General features: G+C 40.1%; 1 protein-coding gene across 1 annotated transcript in view; it reads left to right on the top strand.

Annotated features, from left to right (window-relative positions):
• The window catches only part of LMO7 (LIM domain 7), a gene marked incomplete at its 5' end in the record, with an annotated part of 135,132 nt that overhangs the window by 98,348 nt on the left and 11,938 nt on the right, over positions 1 to 24,846 (top strand). Inside the window, 14 exons of the mRNA XM_084274716.1 lie at positions 1,482 to 1,599; positions 2,787 to 2,929; positions 4,214 to 4,655; positions 5,436 to 5,771; positions 8,664 to 8,778; positions 14,229 to 14,390; positions 15,724 to 15,908; positions 16,519 to 16,579; positions 17,597 to 17,653; positions 17,809 to 17,850; positions 19,657 to 19,682; positions 20,012 to 20,116; positions 21,911 to 22,003; positions 23,361 to 23,731. Of these exons, the coding sequence (XP_084130842.1) occupies positions 1,482 to 1,599; positions 2,787 to 2,929; positions 4,214 to 4,655; positions 5,436 to 5,771; positions 8,664 to 8,778; positions 14,229 to 14,390; positions 15,724 to 15,908; positions 16,519 to 16,579; positions 17,597 to 17,653; positions 17,809 to 17,850; positions 19,657 to 19,682; positions 20,012 to 20,116; positions 21,911 to 22,003; positions 23,361 to 23,731 (2,256 nt within the window). The remainder of the gene's footprint in view (positions 1 to 1,481; positions 1,600 to 2,786; positions 2,930 to 4,213; positions 4,656 to 5,435; positions 5,772 to 8,663; positions 8,779 to 14,228; positions 14,391 to 15,723; positions 15,909 to 16,518; positions 16,580 to 17,596; positions 17,654 to 17,808; positions 17,851 to 19,656; positions 19,683 to 20,011; positions 20,117 to 21,910; positions 22,004 to 23,360; positions 23,732 to 24,846) is intronic.

Here is a 24,846-nt window from a genome sequence, read left to right as displayed (position 1 = left end):
CACAGATTGCCCCGAGAAGGTGTGGATGCAGTGTTCAAGGCCAGGTTAGATGGGGCTTTGAGCAACCTCATGTAGTGGAGGCATGGGGTGGAAACTAGATTATCTTTGAGGTCCCTTCCAACCCAGTCCATTCTATGATTCTATTTAACTTAACCATAAATTTAAAAAAAACCAAACTACAACAAAACTCAAAAAAAAAAAGGAAAAGAAGTGTACAAGAAGTTTTCCTGCAGTAACAAGGAAATATTTGCTAAATTTTGTGTTCTTCCCATTCAGAAAACACACAAGCAAACAGCTGCAATGAGTTAATGCCCTAGCCTTTATTTCTAGAGTACAAAGTCTTATGTTGGCAATGAAAACGAGTTGGGCTTCTTGAGAGGAAGTGAGAGAGAGTCTGGGTTGGTTGTTCTGAGCTCTCTGGGTACGTAAGAGATTAGAGCAAGGCCCTTTGCTGAATCAGTTTTGTTTTTAACCTGATTTTCCATTGTTTCAGAGAAGTGCCACGTTTTCAAGGCCTGTTAGAACTTGGTTGCATCATTCAGATTTTGTTTGGATAAATGCAAACAGAAGTATTTTGGAAAAAAAAAACCAAAACCCTAGCAGCCTAGCTTTTCTTTTATATTACAGCATTGAACCTTGTAACAGTTGCATTTTGCTTGGTGTCTCAGAGGCATGTGGTGTGGTCTGAGCAAAAATCTTGTCCTATGCCTAAATTAAAAGTCTGGTGAGGTTTATCGCTGCAGTGTGAAAGAGTAAGGGAGAAAACAGCCTTGGAGGGAGAGGGGACAAAAGCATGAAAGGTGAGCTTTGAGGAATTTAGATTAAAGGGAACAAACGAGTAGGAATTCATGGTGGAAACCCATGGAGCCGTGTTGAAGAAATGGAGAAGCTGGTTGTTAGCCATCCTGATTTGGATGGAAAGCATCAGGGAAGCCTAGGAAGCAGTAATGTAGCCTAGTGGGGCCCATGACATGCACAAGCTGAGCATTTAGCAGTGAATGCGTTTTATCTTGTAGAAACACACTTCAGTGACTGACTTGACTTTATGATTAGTCTAAAAGTGGAAAGAACGGAAGGTCATTCTGAGACTGTTACTGGGGAGAAGTGGGAAGGATGGGAAGTCAGACTGCGGGAGAGGCTTTTAGGTTGAAGAAAGGAGCAAGGTCAATAAAGAGAGTAACAAGTTAAAAAAGAAGTAGCAGCTGGTTACGAGGAGCTCGGTGTGAATGATCAGTGTGGAGCTGCTTATTCCCTTAACCTAATTTTATTTGCTCAAATATGCAACTACTGACCTGAGCGCTGGCCCTAGAGCATGTCCCAGCCTTGCTCGTTCAGCCGCCCCTGTGTGTTTCTGGCTCTGTTTGACATAACACTCCAGAGTTCTCAGTTGTACTAATATAAATCTCTCTTTCCCCCCCTCAGAGGTGTCACTTGCATAAGCGGTGGCTAAGGTGTGGTAATGTCGAGTACTCTCTTTCTAGGAGCAAATCTTTGAATGATGTCAGTGCAGAGGAGCTGCAGTCATTGCGCAAAATCCGCTATGAAGAGCTACAAAGGATAAAAGAACAGTTGCAAGAGCAAGATCTGAAGTGGCAAGAAGTGAGTAGACCTTTTCCACCCTCCTCACATGTCCTGCTGAAGGCCTGGGTGCCACCCACCTTCCATGTCCATAGAAAACAGGCCTTGGCATGTGAGCAGTAATTTATGGGGTTGTCTCCTAAAATGATCCGTCTCATGCAGTTGCCAGTGTTTGTGGTGATGTCTGTTGAATGCAGAACTGAAATTATTTAAAGCATCCTCATAAGTATCTTGATTAATGCTTCAGGATAAGACTTGTATGTATTGCAGTAAAGCCTTCAGACTTGATTTCCATGGGCATAAAGAAAAGTTACAGCATAATTTCATGTGTTATGTGAAATTTGTGGATACTTTCTTCTTTTTTTATGAGAAGATTGGAATGTCTGAGTATTTGATCCTTTGGGAGAAGGGAGGGAAATATTATTTCCTCATGCAGATTCTTGAGGCTCCTATCCCCCAGTAATTCTGCTTTAAATCCAGCTTGTAAACTGATGTGGTAGCTTTGCATAGCACCATAAGGTTATCTGAAGACCATTTTGGTTTTTATTAAAATCTCTGCTTGACAATTGCCAACAAGAAGCTGAAAAGACCAGAGCACTGAGCAAGAAGTCTGTAGTTGTTTAGTGTATCTCAGCCATCTCAGTTCTAAGACTCAGCCCCCCTCTTAGCTCAGCTCTGGTATTTCATAGAGAATATTGCCAGTTCATACTGTGGTTTTGCAGAAATGAAGAAAATATAGAAGTGTATGTTTTCAATTTAGAATGTAAGGCATGTTTATTCTCAAGCTAGCATCAGTCTAAGTTAGTAGTGATTTGGGGGGGGAGGAAAAAAAAAAAGAATCCCCAACTCCAAAGCCTACCACAGAGAAGTACAGATGGCATTTGCGTTAGTTTTCAACTATGTGTTGTTGGGTGAAGTATTGTAGAACAAAACTTAAAATGTTAAGGGCAGGGGGACAGGGCAAAACACGTACTTTTCTACTTGTAGTCCAGTAATTACAATTGTTAACTTGAACAGGTAGCGACCCTGTAACCCTGACTGACGTATGGGATCCCCTTTATCATTTAGAGGGAAGGTGTATGAAAATGGGGCCACAGCGCAGATGTGCAAATGAAGTCAGGGCAGTAGGTAGCGTGTGGTAGGATGCTTCTGTAGGTTTATGAGGTCTTGAGGAGATCTGATCGTGTGCATTCGTGTTATTCTTCCAGGATCTGGCAAAATGGAAGGATCGTAGAAAGAGCTTCACTTCCGAACTGCAAAAGAAAAAGGAGGAGAGAGAGGAAATAGAAAGGAGAGCCTCTGAGGTGTCTGAAAGGAGTACCAAGACACTGAAAGAAATGGAGCAGGAGAGGTAACGACCCTAATGGGAGTATTATGTTGAGAAACTTAAATCTGAGCATTTTTGTTCCCTGAATTCTCAAACATCTTTTACTGGCAAGTTGCAATTGATTCTGCAGAGATCTCAACAATTTTAGTTGCAAATTATAGTGTAGAAATCTAGGCAATTGAAGGGTAGAATATAGTCTGTTAATGCATTGTTTTTGCAGAATGTTAGACGTTTTTGTTCTGCAAATGATATTTTACTCTGCTATCCATAAATAAATGCATTGACAAGTATTTGTTTCCACTTTAAATAGGTTAAGACAATAGTGTTGAACTGGATAATTGCCTTTTTTATTCTTGGATCAGCTTAACTATTTCTCTTTCCTTTACCACTGTATTTGCTTTTTTTTTATCCACTGTGAATAAATACAGCCAGAATTTTAATGTGTATCACAGAGCTGTAAACTTTTACTTGATTGTTCCCTCTATCCCCAGTTGCTCCTTTGGGTATCTACAGAATAAGATTCTCTCCAAAGAGAAAAAAGTGGTAAACTGAGTAGCAGAGTACCATTTCTGCAGGGGACAGTAATTTAAATTATTTTGGAAATACACGTATGACTGAGATGAAGGCAATATGTACACGGCATGTTTTCATAAAAGAAATTTAAATAAGTCTTAAAACAGAATGTTTTGAATTTCTGTATTTTATCTTTTTTTACTTATTTGTGAGGACAAAAAGTAGTTTTTTTTAATAAAAATATGAATGTCCAGTCTTGCCAGAATCCTAAAAATGATGTCATGAAGATTATATCTGTGGCTGCACTTCCCTCATGACAAAGGAATGAATAGCAGAAAGAAAAAAAATCTGGATACCAACTTACTTTGTTATTTAAAATTCAATATCACATTTTCATAGAGTAGAGATGTCAGCAGAGCCACGCAGTTCGGGCAGTGTGGTGGGAACTATCTTCTTCCCATTCTTTCCTCAATAAAACCTGAATTTCTGAGGACACGTAACAGCTATAACCTTTTCTTGGCAGAAGGATTTCTGTCACGGTGGCAACCTGATACAATGTGAAGGTAGTGTGCCTGAATGTCACTGGAGTGTTGAAATGGGGAGGGGGGCGAAGAAGTTAGATGTAAAAATACACTAAAATAATGATATTTGTAAATTATGCCATTCCTTTTCACTTACTGGAGGCACGTTTCTCAGTTTACACTCTGCCTTGAGCATTGGGTCATTGAAAGGCTCGGGGCCTGCCTGCCTGTCAGGCCACCTTGCCTGGTGTTGTAACACACTCTGTCCCCACAGGGAGGCCGCCGATCAAGACTCGTACAGGCAACACAAATACGAGCGCAGGTGGACGTATTCACTGAACGACGACGTGTTCGGTGAAGAGAAAGCACCTTCCTCGCTGCCAGCAGCAAAAGGTTACCTTTTGGAAGAGGATACCTCCTACAGTAGTAAGGATGGCAGAAGCGTCCGCGCTGCTCAGCTGCGCAAGGAGAAGCCGACAGAGAGCTCGGCTGCTCGTGAAGCTCCCGTTCCGCCAAAGAGCCTGGCAGAGGAGCAGAGCTCGTCTCTTTTGTCTACCCGCTACTCAGTGAATGCTCAAACTGGGTCAGCTCAGGTTTCAGCTTCTCTCCCCAGAAGTTACCAGAAAACTGATACCTCTAGGTTAACATCTGTGGTTACACCAAGACCTTTTGGTGTCCACTCAAGAGGAATCTCGTCACTTCCACGGTCGTTCACGGTAAAATTCCGCTCTCTTCCCAAAGTTTGTAAACGTTGGGGTCTTGGGTAGCTGGGAGGGAACAGCAGAGTTTTAACATTCATTGTTTTTTATACAAAAACATCTGCTGTTTGATGAAGGCTGTCATTAATGAGCAAGCAATTCTGTCGTGGCTTTGGATGTTTACTTGTGTTTCTGTGTTTAAGGGCGCTCCTAGAAATAAGGCTAAAAATACATATTTAGTAGAATATTTTTTCATTACTTGTAGTAAGTCTCCTTAGTGACCCTTATCAAAATAACCCTCCCCTTGTTGGATGTAATTGTCTGAAGCTAAGTTAACGTAATTGTTAAAGACAAATTTCTCAGGTGATGTAAGTTCCCTTTGCTCTGCTGATTTTGTTGAAATTGAAATTTTATGCTAGCCTAAAATTTGCCTGCTGTGAAACACAGAAATTTTTCTCCCCTGTCTGATTACTCTGTTGATTTTTCATAGTTTTCTCCTAAATCCCTTCTTGACTCAATTTAAAAAATGGTAAGAATGCAAACGACGATAAAAAGATTATTTTAACAAGTTTATTCTTCTATCCTACTATTAGTCTCTTCTAGACTACTTATTCTGCAAGCACCTCAAGAGAGAAAAATGTGTTGCTGTTCTTTAATGTGGAGAATTAGTAATGTGTACAGTAACCAGAATTTGCTTGAAAGGCAGAGTTTTTTAAGTATTTAGATTGCTGGAAGCTTAGGACTTTTTTTTTAGCTTTTTTTAAAAGCACATATTTACCCAAGTCCTTTTTATCCTAGATGGATGATACCCAGAAATACAACGGGGAAGTAGAAAAAGCTAAAAGAACTCAAACTCTGTTCACTAGCAATTCGTTTTCACAACCAGACTCTGCGCACCCTCTCTCCGCTAGTACATTCAGAAGCAGAGGTGAGGAGGAGGAGGAGGAGGAGGAGGAAAAAGAAAGTGTTCAGTCAACACCTCCTCCTAGTTTGCCATTACCTGTAAAATCCCACGACCAAGATGCTGAAAGCAGTATTCTTAAACCAGAATATTGCTCTCCTCCTGATTCTCTGTCACTTGCATCTTCTGCAGAAAATGTGAGTCTGGCAGAGCCTGAGGATTCAAAATCCCTGGTAAGCGTGGAGAAAAATGTGATTACTTAGTGTAACTGAATGCTACAGCAGAGGAAAAGAAAAATAAATAAAATCACATCCAATGCAAGTATTTTTTAAGTAAGAAAACAGCTCAGAAAACTACTATTTCCTTTGATTTAATTTTGGGGTAAGAAAATATTTGGAAAGAAAATTGCTTCTTTTGCTGAATTTTCCCCTACCCTTCATATATCCTGTGCTTAAATTTATTTTTCAGTGTAATTCAAAGTAGTTACTCTAAACATTGCTTGATGCTTGGAAAGTTTTTGTTACTCTCCAAATTAGCACACTGTGAGCTATGTCAGTCAGATGGATGAACTGAGCTGCTGAAGCATTCATTTGCACTTTTAAACTGGTGGTGGAAAATAAAGATCAGCTTTTCAGAGGCCAGCCTTAAACATTAGTATCATCCTATTCTTTTTTCCATCTGTTGTGACTTGAGCACCCCCCTTTTAAAAAAATATTTACTTCAAATTAATCTAATTCATGTTCACATTAATGAATTTCGAAGCAAATCATCTGTTTGTGTATGTGCTAATCCAGAGTTGGGTCTTCAGTGGACTTTTTTTGAAAATGTATCTTCAAGTGCTCTTTTCTCCAACTGATCATATGTTTCACATGTGAAAAAATAACCAGCAATAGCTTTTATTGTCAATACCTTTTTGTGATATCTAAGGATGTGGTTTATACCCCTGGACAGATTAGAGATTAATTCTTTGCATTCCTGATGCTGCTGTAAAAGTTAATTCTCCCAGTTGATTGGGTGAGGATCGTAAGACCTTGGATGTTGATTTATGAAATCACTTCCCACACGAGCTTTTTACAAAATCAGACGCCTGGAAGCTTTAATCTCCCTAATCACTTGTGGAAAAGGACACACATTTCAGTTTAATGCTCCTCCATACCCCTTAGCCATTGCAATGAAAGACCATTATTTTTTGTAACTGTGATTGTTGTATGAAGGGAGAGATCATGAATCATTTTCTTCTGTGTGGTAGCAAAACCAGAATTGCATTTTTAATCAGTGATAACATGGATTAGATACTGGTTCTTTGTGTCACTTTGAGTGAGCCAAATGAGGATAAAATGTGCTAGATGCATTTTTTTTCTTTTCTGTCATTAATCACAAGATTATAAATTGTCCTTCCTGCAAATGAGTAATGTGAGGGGTTTTTAAATAAATAAATGCTAGTGTTGTGCTTGAAACAGGCTATAACTTAAGGAATGCGAGTTCCATTTGGCCTGTTTGTAAATCATTGCCAGAGTTGGGATTGATATAGTTCACTAGTCATCAGGGCAATAACACCAGGTTTGTAAGAGTACGAAGCGTTTTGGAGTCGACCTGTCCAAATGATGAAGTTCAGTGTTCAAAGTCGCATTCCTTCCTGTGACAAGAGGCAGGTTTCAAGATGAGCCATGTTTGGATGGTGGAAATAAAAATGACCACAGCAGTAATTTCCAGGCACAGAGTCAAATTCAGAGGCTTTATATGTGCCCTAGCCCAGTGTGCCAACCTGTCTATTAGCAGATTCACTTTTAATGTCCTGTTACCCTCCCCAGGAATTGGATTGTATGGAAGCATTTGTAAGCTGAAAGCAGCATTTGGATGAAAGGATTGAATTTCTACCCTGGGTTGTAATGAGGAGTGGTTTTCTTCAGGAACATTCCTGTGACACAAAGCAAAACCTCAGGATGTTCTCTTGCAATGTTGTTGTCTTCTGCTTGGGTGCAGCCTCCTCTGGCTGCATTCTGTCTGGAGTCTGGCTAAAGACATCTGCTCATGCAGTGCTCCCAGCATCTGCCCGGTGCATCCTACCAGCATAGGGCCTTTTGGCTTAGATACCTGGACTTCTAAAATATTTTAAATTAGGGGAAAATGAATCCCATCCTTTAGGAAAGGTGGTTGGCTAGGCAACTAAAAAGTAGGTGTACATTTAGCACACCAGATTCAGAACTCATGCAAGGGTCTCCTTTGTGCACATTGCTGGAATATATAAATTTTAACAGCATTTGGTAGAAAAAGGTGGGTTTTTTTCCTTTCATAACAGTATCAGATCCACGATAATGAATTAAATAGCATTCATTTGGGTATTTTAATTGCTTTTTAATGAGTTCATATTAAAATGTTAATGTATGCAGTACATGTTCATAATATATTGTGGGATTGAAAGCAGGTGTTCCAAAATGTTTTCCCAATCAGAGATTTCTGTAGTTTAAAATGCTAATGTTGGGGGTTTGTTCTGATTTTGAAAGCATCTTGAAAGTCCACAGGAATGGAGGAGCTGGATTCTAGCTAATTCTGGGATTATTTTTATTATCTAAAGTCTCCATTACAAAATCTATAGCAAGCTAGTGGTATTTCACAGAAAATTAAAAAGATGAATCACCCACGTGAACCTAATTGCAGCATTAAGCCTAAAGGAACCTGATGATAGCTGCTGTAGGACATGCAAGAAAAATGCACGTTGAATTACTGTTACCTGTCTGTTTCACTTCCCTGTTTGACTGATGCGTTGTCAGGAGGCACTGTATTCCATAAATTCATATTACTGTCCCTGAAGACCCGTTTCAGGTTTTAGTTTCCTCAAATTTCTGCGTTTTGCTGCATTGTGTTAGGAAACCTTTAAACTGAGAGAAGTGCACAGCTGCATACATGCACAGAGAAAACCTAAACACAAACTGAAAATACACCTGTTTGAACAAAAACCATGTTAGTTACTTAACTGACTTCAGTGTTGTTTCCTTTGTCTGTGATGCTAATAATAGACGACTAAAGTGCGTATTGTGAGCAGCCTCACTTATTTAGAGGATAAACTTTCCCTCATTTAGATTCCTGCGATACCAGATACTGTAGTGTCATGTTTTATTTTTCAGGAACAGTACAGTGAATTGAGAATCAGTATAAACCAGAGACCTGGCCACAGTCGCAGCTTTGGGTTTACTACAAATTGGAGTTCTTCAGGGGCCTTTGTACAGACAGTTGAAGAAGGTAAATGTGTATTAACTGTACAAATTTTTGTTCTTCCTATTTGGTTTGCAGAGGCTTTTAAAGTAAGGCATTTGCTGTTAAGACTGTTTTTAAAAAGCAGGTAGAGAATTGGAAAATCAATATGTACTTGCTAACATATTTCTGTGAGTCCTCATCATGTTGGAAACGTTGAATTCAGAAATGCTGAAAGGCATTTTCCGAATCAAGGGCATTGCTATAACCACTGAAAAAGTATAAAAATGGTTGCTCAAAGCATTCACCAAGCCCTCATGGAACAGTAATAAGGGGGATGTACAGACTTTTTAATATCCAGACTTTTCTTTTCAGCTGATTTTAGATTCCACTTGGTATGGTTTCTAAACACATAGAGAGTCATTGTTTTCATTTCAGTTTTACCTTTCTTAAGTCATGTTAGATTTTGGAGATGGTTAATACTTTTAGGCAGTTGCAACTTGTAAATTGATTTTGAGTGCGGGGGGGGGAGGTTTTCAGGTATTTTAATACTGAGAATTAGCAAACATTTTTGCCTGGAAAAGTAACATACATAAAGTTTATGTCTAAGTCTTAGTGTTCTACTGCAATGAACAAGCTCAGTTTTCTTAATTAAAAAACCCACACCAAAACACAACAAAAACCCAAGGAAATCACATGTAATGCTACTTTTCTGAACAAAGGTCTTTCCCGTTGCCAATAATGCTTGAAGAATATTTAATTGTGCCCTTGCCTCCAGCTACGACAAGATCATCGTGAGAAAGGGGGAAAACACTGGAAACTCCTCACTTAGTTAGCCCTTCATTATGCTTTCCAGAGAGGAAGAAATACCCTTTAACAGCGTTTACTGAGCAGCTTTGATTTTTTTCTTTTTTAATTTTATTTTTCTTTATTTCAAAGACAATTTTTAGGCCTCTTTTCACTGTAGCTGGGTATTTCTTATAATTAGATGGTAAATGCTAATGCTCACTTTGCATGAAAAATAAAATTCCATTTGCTTTCCCTGCTGCTTGGCTTCTCATTTAAGTTTGTTACTTGGAGGCAGAGACTGTCTGTGCACACTGCCAGCTGTAAATGAGAAACCTGAGGGTGGGGAATGTTCCTGCTGGTCACTCACAAAGGTCCATGTGGGCTCTGTCCACAGCGCTGTAGGCAAGGAGAAGATGAAGGCCTTGTGGTTCTTATTTCAGTTATGCTTTGTTGCCATTGTCACAGAAAGGGGGCATAGTGTAAAGATTGAATGGAGAATGGGCTACATCTTAGTATTCCTGTTATAGCCCATGTTTAACTTTCTTTTTTCCCAATAACTGGCTCATGTTGTCCCCTTATTCAATAGCTGTAGCTTCCTTTAAAGGAATGAAGGATGAGAAATGGACAGTCCTTTTTCAAATAAAGAAGGATGTGCTTTCAGTGAGGCACTTCTGAATGTTGTGTTTCCTATTTTTAAGGATAATTCATAGGATAATTCAGGTTTAAGGGGACCTTGGAAGATTCCCTAGAGCAAACCCCTGCTCAAAAAGTCTCAAGACCGAATTCAGACCGGTTGCTTAGGGCCTTACCCGGGTGTCTTTGAAACCCTCCAAGGATGGAAACTGCACTTCTCTGAGCAATGCATAATATCCTCTTAGAGAAAATTTTCCCCATATATCTAGTGGGACCATCTCAGTTTATAACCACAGTGCTCTTCTCTCCTGCCATGAATTTAGTTACAGAGCAGGCCTTCCCTTCTCAGTGACCTCTTTGTAGGTATAACATTTGCAGGGACTGCTGTTAGGTCCCCCCATAGCCTCTCCTCCAGGCTGAACAGGCAGGCCCATGTCCTTCAGTCTCTCCTCATGAGGAAGTTCTCCAGCCCTGACCATCTCCGTGACTTCCATGAAATTTGCCTCATTTTAACATCTGTTTTACAGTGGGACACCAAAACTGTACACAGCATTGTCAATGTGGCATAAGCTCTGAGTGAATGAGGCAGTCACTTCTGTCACTCTCCTGGTCATGCTGGTGTTCCTGTAGCCCCACCACTGCCAGGGTTCCCCCAGCACTGCTCTCCAGCCCATCGCCTCCCAGCCTGTACCGCATGGGTTAGTCCATCTCAGGAGCAGAGCTCTACATTTGTCCTTCTTGAATGTCAGGTTCGTGCTCTGAAGGGCAGCCCTGCCCTCCAGCATATCAGCCACCCTCTCCCTTTTGGCATGGTTTGCAAACTCAGTGAGGGTGTGTTGCACCACCTCCTCCTGGTTACAATGAACGTACTAGAGAGGATAGGTCCCCACATATATCCCTGGGAAGCTCCACTTGTAACCAGCCTCCAGGCAAGGTATGAACCAGAAACCACTACCCACTGAGCCTGACAGCCCAGAGAGTTTTTCACCCATCTGGTCGTTCTGCTCTGTAAACAATAGAGTCCCAATTTTGATAACAGGGTACTGTGGAAGATCACATCAAAAGCCTTATTAAATATAAAGCAAATCTAATCTACTACTCTCTTCTCCAGAGATTGAGTCATTTCATCACCGAAGACAACCAGGTTGATCAAACATGATTAATGCTTGACAGATCCATAAAACTGTTCCCAGTCACCTTTCTTTCTTTTTCATGATTAACATACTTATGCTAAATAGCTATATGAGTTTCTTCAGGTGAATACCTGCATTTACTTTCTTATTGCTTACAAATGGTTTTCTATTCTACATATGCTTTTCCTTCAAAAATTAAGTAAACTATTTGGCAAGAAAAATGAACTTATCAATGTTTTCAAAAAGCTGAGCAACAGTTAAGCTTCTACTACGTATTTCACTGAGGCCTGTTTGCTACAGAAAAAAAGAAAATACTGTTTTCTTGTTTTTTACAGGAATTTTTAACCTTTATGTGAAAATAAGGCTTTCTGTTTACCTCTAAGTCATTGAACCTAGGCATTGTTCTGCTAGTTTCCCTACTGCCATAAAATCTTCATTTCAGTCCCTTTCACCCACCCTACTTGCAGTCATTTTTGAGGTGGTGTTGATGTAGGAGTGCATGTGTGTGTGATCAAACACTTGCAGGCATGTAGGAAAAAGTAAATTACCCATTTCCACGAAGTTTTCCTTTTTTATTTCATGACTGAGCCAGTGTTTATCTGTTACAGTAACAACAGATGGGAATAGGTTAGAGATAACTGAATACACATGGAAAATGAAAGAATTTGATTTTATTTTCATTGGGGGGCAATAAGAAAGAGAAGTCCTTTCCCTTTGTGGAATTTACAAAAAACAGTAATGCTTGTTTAAATCCTCTATATGTAGAGGGTATATACGTGTCCTGGTTCTGGCCGGGCCAGAATTAACATTCACAATAGACATAAAGAAATTATTCAGCAAATACTATAGTTTTTGGGGGATTGGACAAAGGTACCTGGCACCATACAACTTTTGGCACATGAATTGCCAGCTAGTCTCTGTAACATTCTCTGGGGGTGAATCAGAGCAGAAGACAAACCCAGGTTTGCACTCTTGAGAAGCCCTTTTATTCACAGACTAGAGGCAGCCGAGGAAGAGCAGCTGGCAAAGTTACGTGTGGGGTAAGCTCTCCTGGCTGTGGAAGGTCTACATCTGCAATCTAGGGGCTGCTGCTGTTCATTCAAATCTGTACAGTCAGGGTATGGTCTGGATATGTCTTCATATGAGCACCACCTTTTTTAGTTCCTAGAGCACATTCTGACAGAATACCAAGGAGGGAAATTACCATCTCTGTTGACTCTCCTTGAGCTTGAGGCCTTCTCTGTACCAGGAGCATAAAGTTCAGTCTATGTGTACTATATGGAACTAATGATCTTGAATTTTGAAATCAGACACAATTCCAAGTGTTAGATGATGTTGTTAAAACTAGTAACTTCAGTGGTAGTACCTTCAATAGTATCCTTAGTAGTAATTCCCATTGATAGGTTTGAAAAACCATTAATTCTTGAACAGCTTCCTGGCTCTAAGGTGGTGCATGCTTTTCCCCATTTAATGATATCCCATGTCTTCTTCCTCCAAATGAAAACCCTATCTTTTCTTCTGGAATATTGCTTAAAAGTAATTGGTGTGCTTTGAAAATTTTACTGATAGCTGCAAATGGAGTTTTTACTCCATAATTTAAGAATGTGGAAAAATAGACTATGGAGCTGTGCTCTTCTAACATAGCATTTTGGGTTGTGTTGGGGTTTTTTGTGGGTTTTTTTTAGTGAACTATGATGGATCACTGTTTGGTGCAGTATTAGGAAGCATAGTATATTTTATGAACTTCCCCAGGTGCCAGGAATATTAAAAGCTATCCAGTTCCTTAGTGGATGATCTAGACTTGTAGCAGCATTTTACTAGTGAGTCAGAAAGCAATCAGGATGAAACATATGGTGCCTAAATTTTTCAGTCATGCTTGTTGCCATTTGTTTCTGATAATGTAATACAGCATCAGGTTTTGGTATATTTTAAATTAGAAGTATGGATTTCACTACTTCAGAGAATGCTTCCATTGTGTAATTCAAATTTGTTTTACTTTGCACAATAAATCCTCATGCTAATAATCTTTAACTACATTTTCATTTAGCTTTTCCATTTTCTGTTCTGCTAAGGGAATAGCTGTTAATGGAAGAACCATTCAGGTGTAATTCAGAAAATCTTACATAGGGAAGTCTGAGTCTCTCAGCTCATCCGTTTTCTGAACTAAATAGGAAAAAGCTTATTAAGTGGTCCTGTATGTTCTCTGTCCTTAGACTAGTGTGACATCACCTGCCAGCATGTGGTTGATGAGAGGGAGTATAAAGTGCAACCTGTCTTGCAAAATATCAGTAGAATCCAAAGTCCAAGCCGCAATAAAATTTGCTCTTAATAGAGAAAAGAAGTAGAATCCAATGAAGTCTAATGGGGCAACACCCAGCAACATACTGAGTCCATTTACCAGTCAATTCAGAGCTAGCAAAGTATTTTAGCAAAACAATAAAGCAGCAGTCAGTAGAGCCCAGAAAATGTAAATAAGAATAGGAGAAAGTCAGCTTCTACTGGAATTAACAAAGTGGAGGCTGCGTTGGCTTTTTTTGGGCAAATAAGAGGTTTATCCAAACATTGGCTAAATTTCAGCTGCTACAGAGAGTGTGGGGCTGGCTGCCTCTCTCACTATCCCAAATTATGAAGGTGAGTTAGTAAAAGGCAAGAGTGGGCCCAGAGGTTAATTATTAATTGGGCTAGCCAGAATGTGAACACTTACAAGTCCAAAAGATTGATGATGTTTATTGTTTCCCTAAGTTTCAGATTGAAACAGTGCTTTGATACAGAGCTTACTGACCTTATATTGCAGTGTAGTAACTTTCTGAATATCCACTAATAAGCATTTCTTCGAAAGACTGATTTATTCCTCCCTCTCCACTCCCCACTCCCCCCAACTATGGTCAGAAAAGTAATTGTGAATGGAGATATAATTTTAATTTTTCTCTCTGCTTTCTGCAGGTAGCCCTGCAGCACTTTGTCAGCTGCATGTAGACGATGAGATCATTGCTGTCAACGGCACAAAGGTTTCACGTATGGACTACAGTCAGTGGGAGGAAGCCATCAGCAGAGCACTGGAAACCGGAAACCTTCTCATGGATGTCAGACGATACGGAAAGAACGGTGAGTTGTTTCGTCAGGCAGATACAGTGTGCTCTGTAAGGCAAATAAGCTTTGTCTCTGCTGTACCTGACAGCTGAGAGTCCTTATTACCCTTACAGTAGTAATATGTATCTAAGCTAAGTAGCTTGGTAGCGTGTCTGTTGCATTTTAACACAGCTTGGCTTTTTTTTAACTACTCGTGCGTTAGAAATGTCTGCAGAGCATTGAACTACTGACCTCTCTTGTGCTTTCACCTGTTTCTGACAGGTAGTAGTGTGCAGCCACCACACAAGGGAATATGATGCTTATTAATTGAAGAGCGGATGGTTTCTAGAGGACAGTAATTTTTACAGCCTCTCTCCCTCAGTCAGCAGCTCTCTCCCTTCACGGAAGGAGGATCTTGTGTTGCTTCCTTTAGGGAGAGTTTCAGGTGGCGTGTGAGCTTGTGGATGATGTAGCGCCTCAGTGCTGTGATTTTGGCCATCGACCCAAGTATTGTGATGCTGTATTATCTCCAGAATAGTACTATCTGTTGAGGCTAGTGAGGGTTTCTGTCCTGGAAGAAGACCTTGTAGCATCCATAGGCTTGCCATGAGTTTAATCAGGATACCCTTTCAAAGTCCCAAAAAGAATTTTTCCAGAGTTGGAAGTGTGACCAATGACTTCTTCCACAGTATAAATACAAAACATTCCATCAGCAGGAAGGTGGATAGAGTAAGTTATCAGCAAGGCATGGGGCATAAAAATAGTGGGGCAAGGAGGAAACAAATCACAACTTCTACAGGGCCTAACATAAATGAAGAGTGATATCAGTGGAGGAGAACTCACTGAAAAGCTTTAGGTAGTGGGAAGGGAGAAATAAAGTCTGAGAGATCATAATTTGTCTTCACCTTATCAGTTTTACTAGTTTAGTTTCGACTGCCTTTTTTATTTCCACTCCCTCTGTGCTTCCTGATGAGCACAGATGTGAAAACGACACTTCCCTGGATAGAATGAGTCAAATCGTACCTTGTGTGAGTAAAGCTGGAAGGATTTTCTCAATCCTTACTAATACTAATGAAATAATTTCCAATGAATACTAATTGCTCTGTAATGTTTTGCTGCTGTAGTCTGTATTAGCAAAGCATCTGGTAAACTTTTACCTGGCTTATGACTAACACTTGAATTTTTGGGGAAGGTGGTCTGCTCATAAAAGGCCTCTCTCCTGTCTTCACAAATTCCACCTGATTTGTGTGTCTCCCTCTTCTGTGATGTTTGTGTGTATGTGTTATTTTAATGTATTTTCACTAATTCTTGTTCTGTTCTTTGACGTTACTGTCTACCTTAATTTCTTGGTCCTCCACATACCAAAAAGATTGGGGCAAAGACCAGCCTTCCCTGCCACATGTAAAGCATAAAATCCTCAATCTCACCAGTATGGCTACCAACATTATAGGTACATCTGAAAGCAAATGGATTGATGCAACTTCTGGAGAATACGTTTCAAATGTTTCCACCACATCAACAAAAAGAGATTTCTCCAGCAGCCTCCGAAGTTCTGTGAGTATGTTTTTGAAGAGTCGTGGGATTTGAAGGGTAGAAGAAGGCAAAAAATATAATGTCTTGGTAGAGAGAGGATGAAGAGAAGACCTCGGAACATCTTTAAATGTATTGCTTAAGGAACATGTAGCATGCCTTAAATATGGGGATGTAGCTATGTATGTATTAAGGCAAATAGGTTGTTTTAAAACCTCGCTACTGTTTGCATGAGTGAACATTGAAAAGTGATAAGTATTAAAAAATGTGTAGACTGTGATTTAACTAAAATATGTAGGATGTTTGTTCTTCAGAAAAGACTTTCATTTTTAACAGAGGTTAAAGTTGCAGCACCAAAGTGCAAGTGTATACTGCTTTAAAATTACTTGCAAATAAAACCCTGCCTGCCAAGGAGCTGAAACAGGAAGATCTTGGCTTCTGGCATTTTCTTGCAAACTCATGATGCCTGCAATCATCTTATCATACAACACAGTCCAGAAGTTTAAGATCACTTTGTATCTTTCTGTGGAAAGTGTTCTGAAGTGTTCCATGACACACAGTCCCTGTCAGGGGAGATGTGTAACTGGATGAACTTCCACACATCCAATGAACCGTTATTCTTTATTTTTTTCAGGATGCAGAAACAAAATTGATAAATGGAATGCAAGGAGATCTTGGCTCTAATGAGCAGAGAGGTAAACTGCTGTTCCTTTTCATTTGCTACTTGTGTGGGTTTGCAACAAGCGCAGGCACTAAACCCGTAATCATCGCAAGCTTTATACAGCGGGCAAAGCGAGACCCTAATGAACCGAAAGCTAGACAGGTATCAGGGAGACCTCCTTGCATCTAAACTGGGCATAGTTTGCTTCCAGGATGTGCTAGGCAGTTGGAGAACTGACAACACAGCAGTGACAGCCTACCCCTGCCTCTGTGTTTGTGGTTGTAAATTCACTGTGTGGTAGGGGCGAAAGAGAAAGCGGAGGCACACAGTTCGTTGTTAATTGCTACTGCCAGTCAATAGAGTATGGATTAATTTCACTGCCTGGGAAGAGTGTAAAGAGTATTTAGTTTCCCCCTTACCTACCCCTATTTCAGTTGGAAGGTTTTGGGTGTAGGGACTGTTATATTATTGTTACTGTACTTTTTGTTCCTGGAGACTGATGCTAATGATTCTGGTACGAATAATAATTACTTACCGTGCTGCGAACAGTTATAGCCTTACTTGATGACAGTCAGACAGACCAGGTATGTGTACTTCCTAACTTTAAATGGGATTTTGTATTTCATTTTATCTTGAATGCATGTGGCGAATTATAAAAGAGATCCTCCAGTTGCCCTCTGGAGATGGCTTTATGATGACCTCAAATTGTAATTAGGCTCCTCGGTCCAATTTGGCACGTCAGTTGAGGAGGCTTAAATTAGGGAGAATCTGAGCCCAAGTTTGACTCTTGCACTGTTGTTGCAGTTGGACTCTGTTAGGGATAAAATGAAATACTAACCAGTACATGATGTAGCCTACTAAAAACTGTATTTGTTATTATGAAAGATTAGATTTCCTTTTACGTTTCAGGGGCTTTTTATTTTTGTGAATTGATGTTGCTGTAGGTCAGAGGTTTAACAGAAGTTTCTTATCCGGTGGTGGTAGTCATTTAGAAAAACAAGACGACAGCACCTCATTCACTTGTTTGTATTCTTTTGTATTTTTCAAATAGCATCTGAACCTATTTCTTTGAAAAACTTAAAAAGGCGGTCACAATTTTTTGAACAAGGTAAACCAAAGAGCTAACATTTCATGTACTTCCATGAAAATGTTCCTGCTGCACACTCTTCCTTAACAAGTCCGGTGCTGGGTGCTGTACCTCTTCAGCATTGTTTGTTGCAGTTATCACGCAGCAACGTAATTGATTTCCCTTCTTTTCCCCAGGGTCATCAGGTTATTCTTACAATTCATGGGTCTACCTTTGTGGTAATGGGTCTTTGTGTGTTCTATCTCTAGCTGTTTAAATCTCTTCTATGTTGTTCATTCTTTTTTTTTTTTCCCACTGGGTAGGAGTAAGGAAGATAGCACTCTCTGTTGAGGTTTGCTACTACCTACAAACCAAGAGTTACATTGAATATTCCAGCAGAGGCCTAGTGCAGATCTCAGAGCTGTTGATTGAATACTTAACTCTGGATTTGAGTTTATTTTGAGTTGCAGCTCTGTGCTTTCCTCTAAATTGGTGGAAAACGGCAGCTGCTGGTTTTCCACTTACATGGTGATGTTGCAAGATCCCAAGAAGACCAATATAAATTTGGAATTGAATATGCTAGCTTTCAAAGGCCAATATGAAGGCACTCAATTTTGGTTTTGTAGGTTGCTTTTTGGTGTTTTGCATGTCACAACTCGCATACTTCCACTAATGTTGTGTGTCTACTGCTGTCTTCGGACTATGTATGCCTTGCTGTTTTGCTGTAGCCTGAAAGTGTGACGTTCTGGCCCACTGGAAATCGGGTGTGAATACAGCCAGTGATTTTAGTGGAGCCAGGGATCTGCCTTCAGTGGTGATGGCTTCTGTATTTTCCAGAAGTGATATGTGCTGCAGCATAAATCTGTGTTTGTGGTTCTGTTTGCTTTTAAATACTTCTGCTGCATTGTATCTGCAATAAGGTGGTATTTTGCTGTTGGTTATTTTTAGTTGTTTTGTGGGTTTCTTTTGTGGCTTTTCTTTTAAGGCTGGTTATGAATTTTGTTTTTTTTTATTTTAATAAATTTTATAGCAATATTTGAAGGGCGTATTTATAGAGTGTACCCTCAGTACAGTTTTGTTCACTTTAAATTGTTTACACTTTAGTGTTAAAGCAATGCAAGAGATGCTTCCTCCTAACCCTTTGCAGTCCAGAACAGGCTTACAAGGGTGAGAGGTTACAAAGACTAAATTGTGCATTGGACAGTAATCTGTGACTCATTAGAAATCTTCTGTATCCTAAATTTGACCTTTTCTCCACTTTATGTGGTCATACTTCAGAAAACTATTAGGACATCTGTCTCTTTTTGCACTTTTTAAAACTGAAATTTGGACAGCTAAGTATCAAGTACACTAGCAAAAAAACCCACCCCAAAATAACAGTGGTGCTTGGGAAAGGATTATATTTAAACTTGTGTTTCTCTGCATTTTCTAAATTACTTACTTATTAGCATAATATATATGTCTCCTTAATGATATTGGCACAAGCTCAGAGCAAGCATGATAGCTGCAAATGTAGCGTAAGATTTGTGGTGAAAGGTGACGAGGTCACCACATTCAGGTGTGCTTTTGGGAGTAGGTACAGAGAACAGTTGTAAAGGGAAAAATAGGTGATTTTGTGGCAAAGGAGTTGCCTGTGGATGTCTGTTGCTCTTGATTCATGTCAAGGGCAGTAGGTGAATAGCTGCTCAAGCCTGGATCAGCATTCTGGATATTGGTCGTACCCAAAGAGTTGCGTTTCACAATAATAACAGGAGAGGTGTAGCAAGAGCCACTCTATTCCTGCAGTGGGAGATGCACTGCTACTTCAAGCAATTGCTGATGGCACTTGTAAGCATGTAAAGCTTTTAAACAACTGCTCACATTAGTTGAAAGCACCTAATGAGTTCTCACCTCAAGTAAGTTCAGTAGGGCAAAATGCGAGCATGGCTTACTAGGGAAGCAAAAATTAGTCTGAAGCTTGGTCTTCCCACATTTAAACAGGTCTTGCAGTAGTGATTATGGATGGTTCTAATGATTTCTGTTTTTTTGTCTTCCCAATCTTACAGGAGGCCCAGAGCCTGCAATGCCTGATGTAAGTACTATTGACAAACTATTAATTAATTGCATAATCCCATTATTTGGGGTTTTTTTTTTCCCCAAGAAGCCCACTGTTTTCTATTAGTTTTTATCCTGCTTTAAAATTGTGATCAAATCTGAGAGTACTGACTTAAGATTTTCTAACATGCAATGGAATGGTTGCTTTCCGACCCTTTGAAGAAAGGCTGATGTAGGTCCTTGTCCCTGTAAAGCTGTAGTACTTATAATACTTTTTATTTCTAACTTGAAAAAAATAGTCTTTAAAACGTAAAGTACTGATTATGTGGAAGAAAATAAGATAATTTCATTTCTGTGCTATATTAGCTCCCAGTCCCATCCATTAGTGCTCCAAGTCGTCGGGTTTGGGACCAAGAGGAAGAACGAAAACGGCAGGAAAAATGGCAAAAGGAGCAGGACCGTTTACTGCAGGTAAAATTAATCTTCATAATCATGGGCTGGTAACCCCTTGGGTGCAGCAACTGTGTTAGGCAAGAAAAGTAATACATTACTTCTGCAATTCTTCTTACTGATGGCGTAAGAGGACTTTCAGATATGTTTCTTGGACTGTGCAGTTGCACAGACTAGCAATGATTTAGCGAAAAGAAGACAATGCCTTTGTGACCTTCATGAAATCAAACCCAGCCTGTGTATTCACAGAAGTGGTCAATCATGATAAGGATGGCATGCTCTTGCTGGCAACAGAATTCAAAGGATCAGCAAAGATCTAAGCGATGGTGGTCTTCACTTTTGAATGAGAGTTTTATTTTTTCTCTTTAAGAAAATTGTTTCTAGAAAGAGGTTTAACTTCAGCGAGTGATAGTGCCTTACATTCAGAGATTCATGGCAGCCAGTGCCATGGTGAGATGCCTGCTAGCACCCTGTCGTTGAGCAATCAGCTAATCAGTTGGAATCAGTCCGGTTCCCAGGATCTCTGTGAGTCAGGAAGCTGAACCTACTAATGCAAAACCACCTTGATAACCGATTGCTAAAGATGGAGGGAAGTGTTGCAGAGGGGCAGGGCAATATTTGTCGTCTTAGAATAGCACCAAAACCCCCAAGCATACATCTCTGCAAAAACCTCAGCTCAATGAAGCTAAGTCCAGTTATGGTTAAGTCCATTTAACCATATTCATCAAGACACATCTCTGCAAATTAAAGTTTGTTGTCTAAAGTCTGTTGGCTAGGAGAGGTGTGAAATGTACTCTGCACAAGTCCTCTAAGTATGAGTTTAGCAGAAAACTCTGATGTCCAAGTACAGCATGGCAACTCTGTTGTTTTTTGGATATTTTATCATTTGTCATTCCTTTTAGTTTACAAATTCTGCAAGGCAAGAGCTGTGCCTTCCAAAACATATTTGTGGTCTCTGTTATGGTTTGGGTGCTCCATTTGATGCCTGAAGAGATGGCTTTAAAGAATGTAAACCTTGGCTCCCCTTTCTTGAGAGCGGTCTCCAGCCCCTTCCATCACTTTCCTTTTCTTTGCTTCTCCTTTTTCAGTCCTGAAGTAGTAAAATAGGCCAGAGTAATAATGATCTTTCCTTTCCCCATGATCCCAGTAATGACTTTTAAAATAACAGTGAAAAGAAGCAATGGCTTTCTTTGACTGTTTCCAACATCTTGGAAGGAATACTTTTGACATCCTTAAATATGTTGCTTTCCCAAGATGTAAGCGGTGACTGTCAAAGCCGCCAAAACATTTATTGTGTACCTTGAGTAATGCTTTAGGACATAATCTTGATTTCATACCAGATCCAGTCATAGGGAAAATTTGGAGGCCTAGAAATGTGGGGGGGTTGTTTCATTAACATTTCAAAAGACTGAGAGTTCTTGCTCAAACCAAATTACTGCCTTCTGTTTCGTTTAGTGGTCACTTTCTATCTACCGTGTTAACGTCCCCAATTCTGAGTTAGATATAATCATTTCATCTTCCAAGAAATACCTCAGCTGGTTTTTGTTCAAATGACAACTTAATCATAGGAGGGGGAATATAACAAATGTGAGGTCAGTTGTTACGAGGCTTAGTGTGTACTAAGTCTGGATTCTCTGAAATCAATTGCAGAACTCCTTTGGATTGTGTTTGAGCCAGGATTTCATTCATTTGTGGCAGACCTAATGTCCTAGTGGAGCTCCAGCAAGTTTTTATCACATTGGTCTGTTAAAAAACACACTGAATACCAGTAGTATGTTTCTTATTTCTATGTTTAACTTCAATCTAACCTAACAGGAGAGATACAAACGGGAACAAGAAAAACTGAGGGAAGAGTGGCTACGAGCTAAGCAAGAAGCAGAGAAAGAGAGCTCCAAGTATTTTGATGAGGTAGGCTATGAATATGGCTTTACCTTTGTTAAGATTCACAATGCCTTTTTTTCCCCTTATAGTAGATGCAGGCAAATAATTTATTTTGCTACGTCACTTATCTTCTCATTTTGGAAAACAAATTGTTTTCTACAACTTGATAGGAAGGGGGTGGAAAAACGGGGGTAAAAAGAGTAAATGGGATGTTTTTAGACCTGTTGAATTTGACTTTTTTCCTTGTGGATTGCTTAGCTATCTAACACCTGGAATATGTTGGCAAAAAGGTACAGCAGGTATTGATTATTGTGACCAGAGTGAAATGGTCACCTTTGTTGTATATTTACCTCCTGATGCTACTGGTTGGAATACTGCTTCAGTACTTTATCGTGAGGCATGTGCCTGGCTTATTACTGGCAACCAGTTCATCCTACCTCTGATAAGTTTACTTATCAAATCAACTTCAGATTTGCTATCATATGTTTCAAAACATGGGATGCATGCAGTTTCTTTCAATGCTGACTTTTGTGGCTGTTGCTTATAGGAAGATGAACACTGTGGGAGGTATCTGAGATCTCTTCCTTATTGCTATGCGAGTGCTGCTTCAGGCATCCTGGCTAGATCAGTTGTGTTTATGAATAAACAGACTGTAATTTAAGGCTTAGGAGCTCAATAAGAAAGCTCTTTTGAGCTGCTAGAGGACTTTGCTGTACAAGAATGTGAACCATTTTGTACTTTTTCTGTCATTAGAGGTTTGGATGGACCCATAAGCAGTATTTGTTCTCTGCAACTAAAAGATCTTTTGACCACTGAAAGACCTTTTCTCGTGTTTGAGAGAAGAGTCAGAGTGGTTAGGTCTGAGACTTCACTTTCAAATGGTAGGAGAATGGAGGAGGGTGGGAGCTTCTGCCTCACGAGGATTTGTGTGAAAGCCATTGGTCTGAGATACACTTGGAGTGTGTACCTTTGTGTATGCACTCTTAGGTAGGTCTCAGGTTTCTAAATCAGAACAGCAGGGAGAAATGCCGGGTATCATCAAAGGGCTTGTTTTCCATGGATGTTTCAGCGGGGACGGGATGGCTTGAAACGTAAGCAAAACTTTAGAAAGCAGAATGTTTCACATAGTTGTGGCCACACTGCCTGTGGCGCTTGCTAAGGCTGCTGTGTGGAATGAAGCTCTTGCATTAGGAGAATGTGCCTAGCAGGCATTCAAAGCATGAAGCTAAAGTACGACCTGGGTTTTGCATTGAAAGTGTTTGGGGTGCCCTTTTCACAGTCTTCCCTCATATAATAAAAGAACTTTTCTGAATGATCAACCTATTAAAAAAAATAGCTCCATTTCTGAAAATAACCATGATTTTTATTTTTTTCTTTACTGCAGGAACAGACTGTTCTAACCTTAAACACAACATCTGTCTCTGCACGGCCTCCTTCAGTGTCCAGCTGGAGAGCAATCTCCGAAGCAAATACTCCGGAGGACCCAGAAGGAGATGGACGAAGTGAGCTGTCGGCGCGCCTGCTGGGCGAGGAAGAAGAAAGGAGGAGGGTTCAGGAGGAACGGAGGGTCCAGGAAGAAGCAGCCCTGCGTTCTGAGCAAGAAAGGCGACTCCAAGAACAGGAGCTTGAGAGGCAGCGTAGAGAGAGGGAACAGCAGCGTGCTGAGGAGCAGAGGCGGCAGGCAGAGATGGAGGAGCAGAGGCGGCAGGCTGAAAGGCGGAGGGAGGTGTCAGTGGAGACTCCTCAGTACCAAAGGTGTGAGCTTGTGATGAGGTGTACCTTCTCTTCCTTCTGCTTTAAAAATTCAAACACATTTCCAAGGGGAGTGCATCAGTGCAAGGCACCACAGGGTAGCCTTTCTTTCTAGAGGCAGGAGGAACAAAGTCTTTCTCCGTGAGTCAGGTGCTCTGTGAACCCACTTCAGCTTTTTTTTTAAATTAGGAAGTGTACAGTAATTTCAGCCAAATCAAAGATGACCTGGAGTGCTGAGTGTGAAGATTTTGTAAGGACCCCGCCTAAGCCTGTAAATTGACACCCAGTGGCTCAACATACAGGTCTTTCAGAAGAAATACCAAGTTAACTATTTTCCAACAAATGTGTGACTGATTTTTTCCAGTCTCCTCTCCCATTTTAGCTCAACAGTGCAACAATAAAGGTTAAATGCACTGCTGGGCTAATTTGTTGATGGAGGGGTATCACAGTATATGAGTGAACAGTTATCATAGCTGGTTAGAAATACCTGCTGCAGGTGTATTTATTCTAGAGCACGGAAAAGTTTCTTTCATTGCCTTCTTCAGCATCTTGGTTTAAAAAAAACCCAACCCTAGAAAAAAAAAAAAACAAACAAAACACAAATCAAACAAGGAAACTTGAACTAAAATATTAGCTTACAAGTTCATGTTCTTGCCCAGTATTTTCCAGACTACTGTTATGGGCATCGTGGGAGATTGATCTATCTGAAACAGATTTACTTCTTTCTTGTGCGTTCACCGAACTGCCTTGTGTTTGATTAGCTTTGGTGTTTCTCTTGAGGGTTTTCCCTTGTATAAATAAGGTTATAGTATTAATAAGAGATGACTGACGATAATGCACATGGTATCTAGTTAAGTCTGAGGAGAATAAAATGTGATTATAAAATTGCATATATTAGCAGGGCAGATAGTGAGATCTGGAGTTGCTTCAGCTGGTACTAAATCACTGCTGCTTGAGGTGCCTGCCGAACAAAGCAAGGGCACGGTTGTTACAATGAATAAACAGGTTCTTGGCAGCTGAGCCATGGTATCTCTACAGTTTTAGCTTGCTACAGTTGCAAGATAGTAGGACTTGGTGTGGTAATTTAAGATGCCCTAATACCTGCATACCTAAATCCT

Source organism: Gallinula chloropus (genome assembly GCF_964237585.1).
Source record: "Gallinula chloropus genome assembly, chromosome: 1".
Classification (NCBI taxonomy): Eukaryota; Metazoa; Chordata; class Aves; order Gruiformes; family Rallidae; genus Gallinula; species Gallinula chloropus.
The sequence above is the reverse complement of the archived record's forward strand: the minus strand, read 5'-3'. Positions and strand labels throughout refer to the sequence as shown.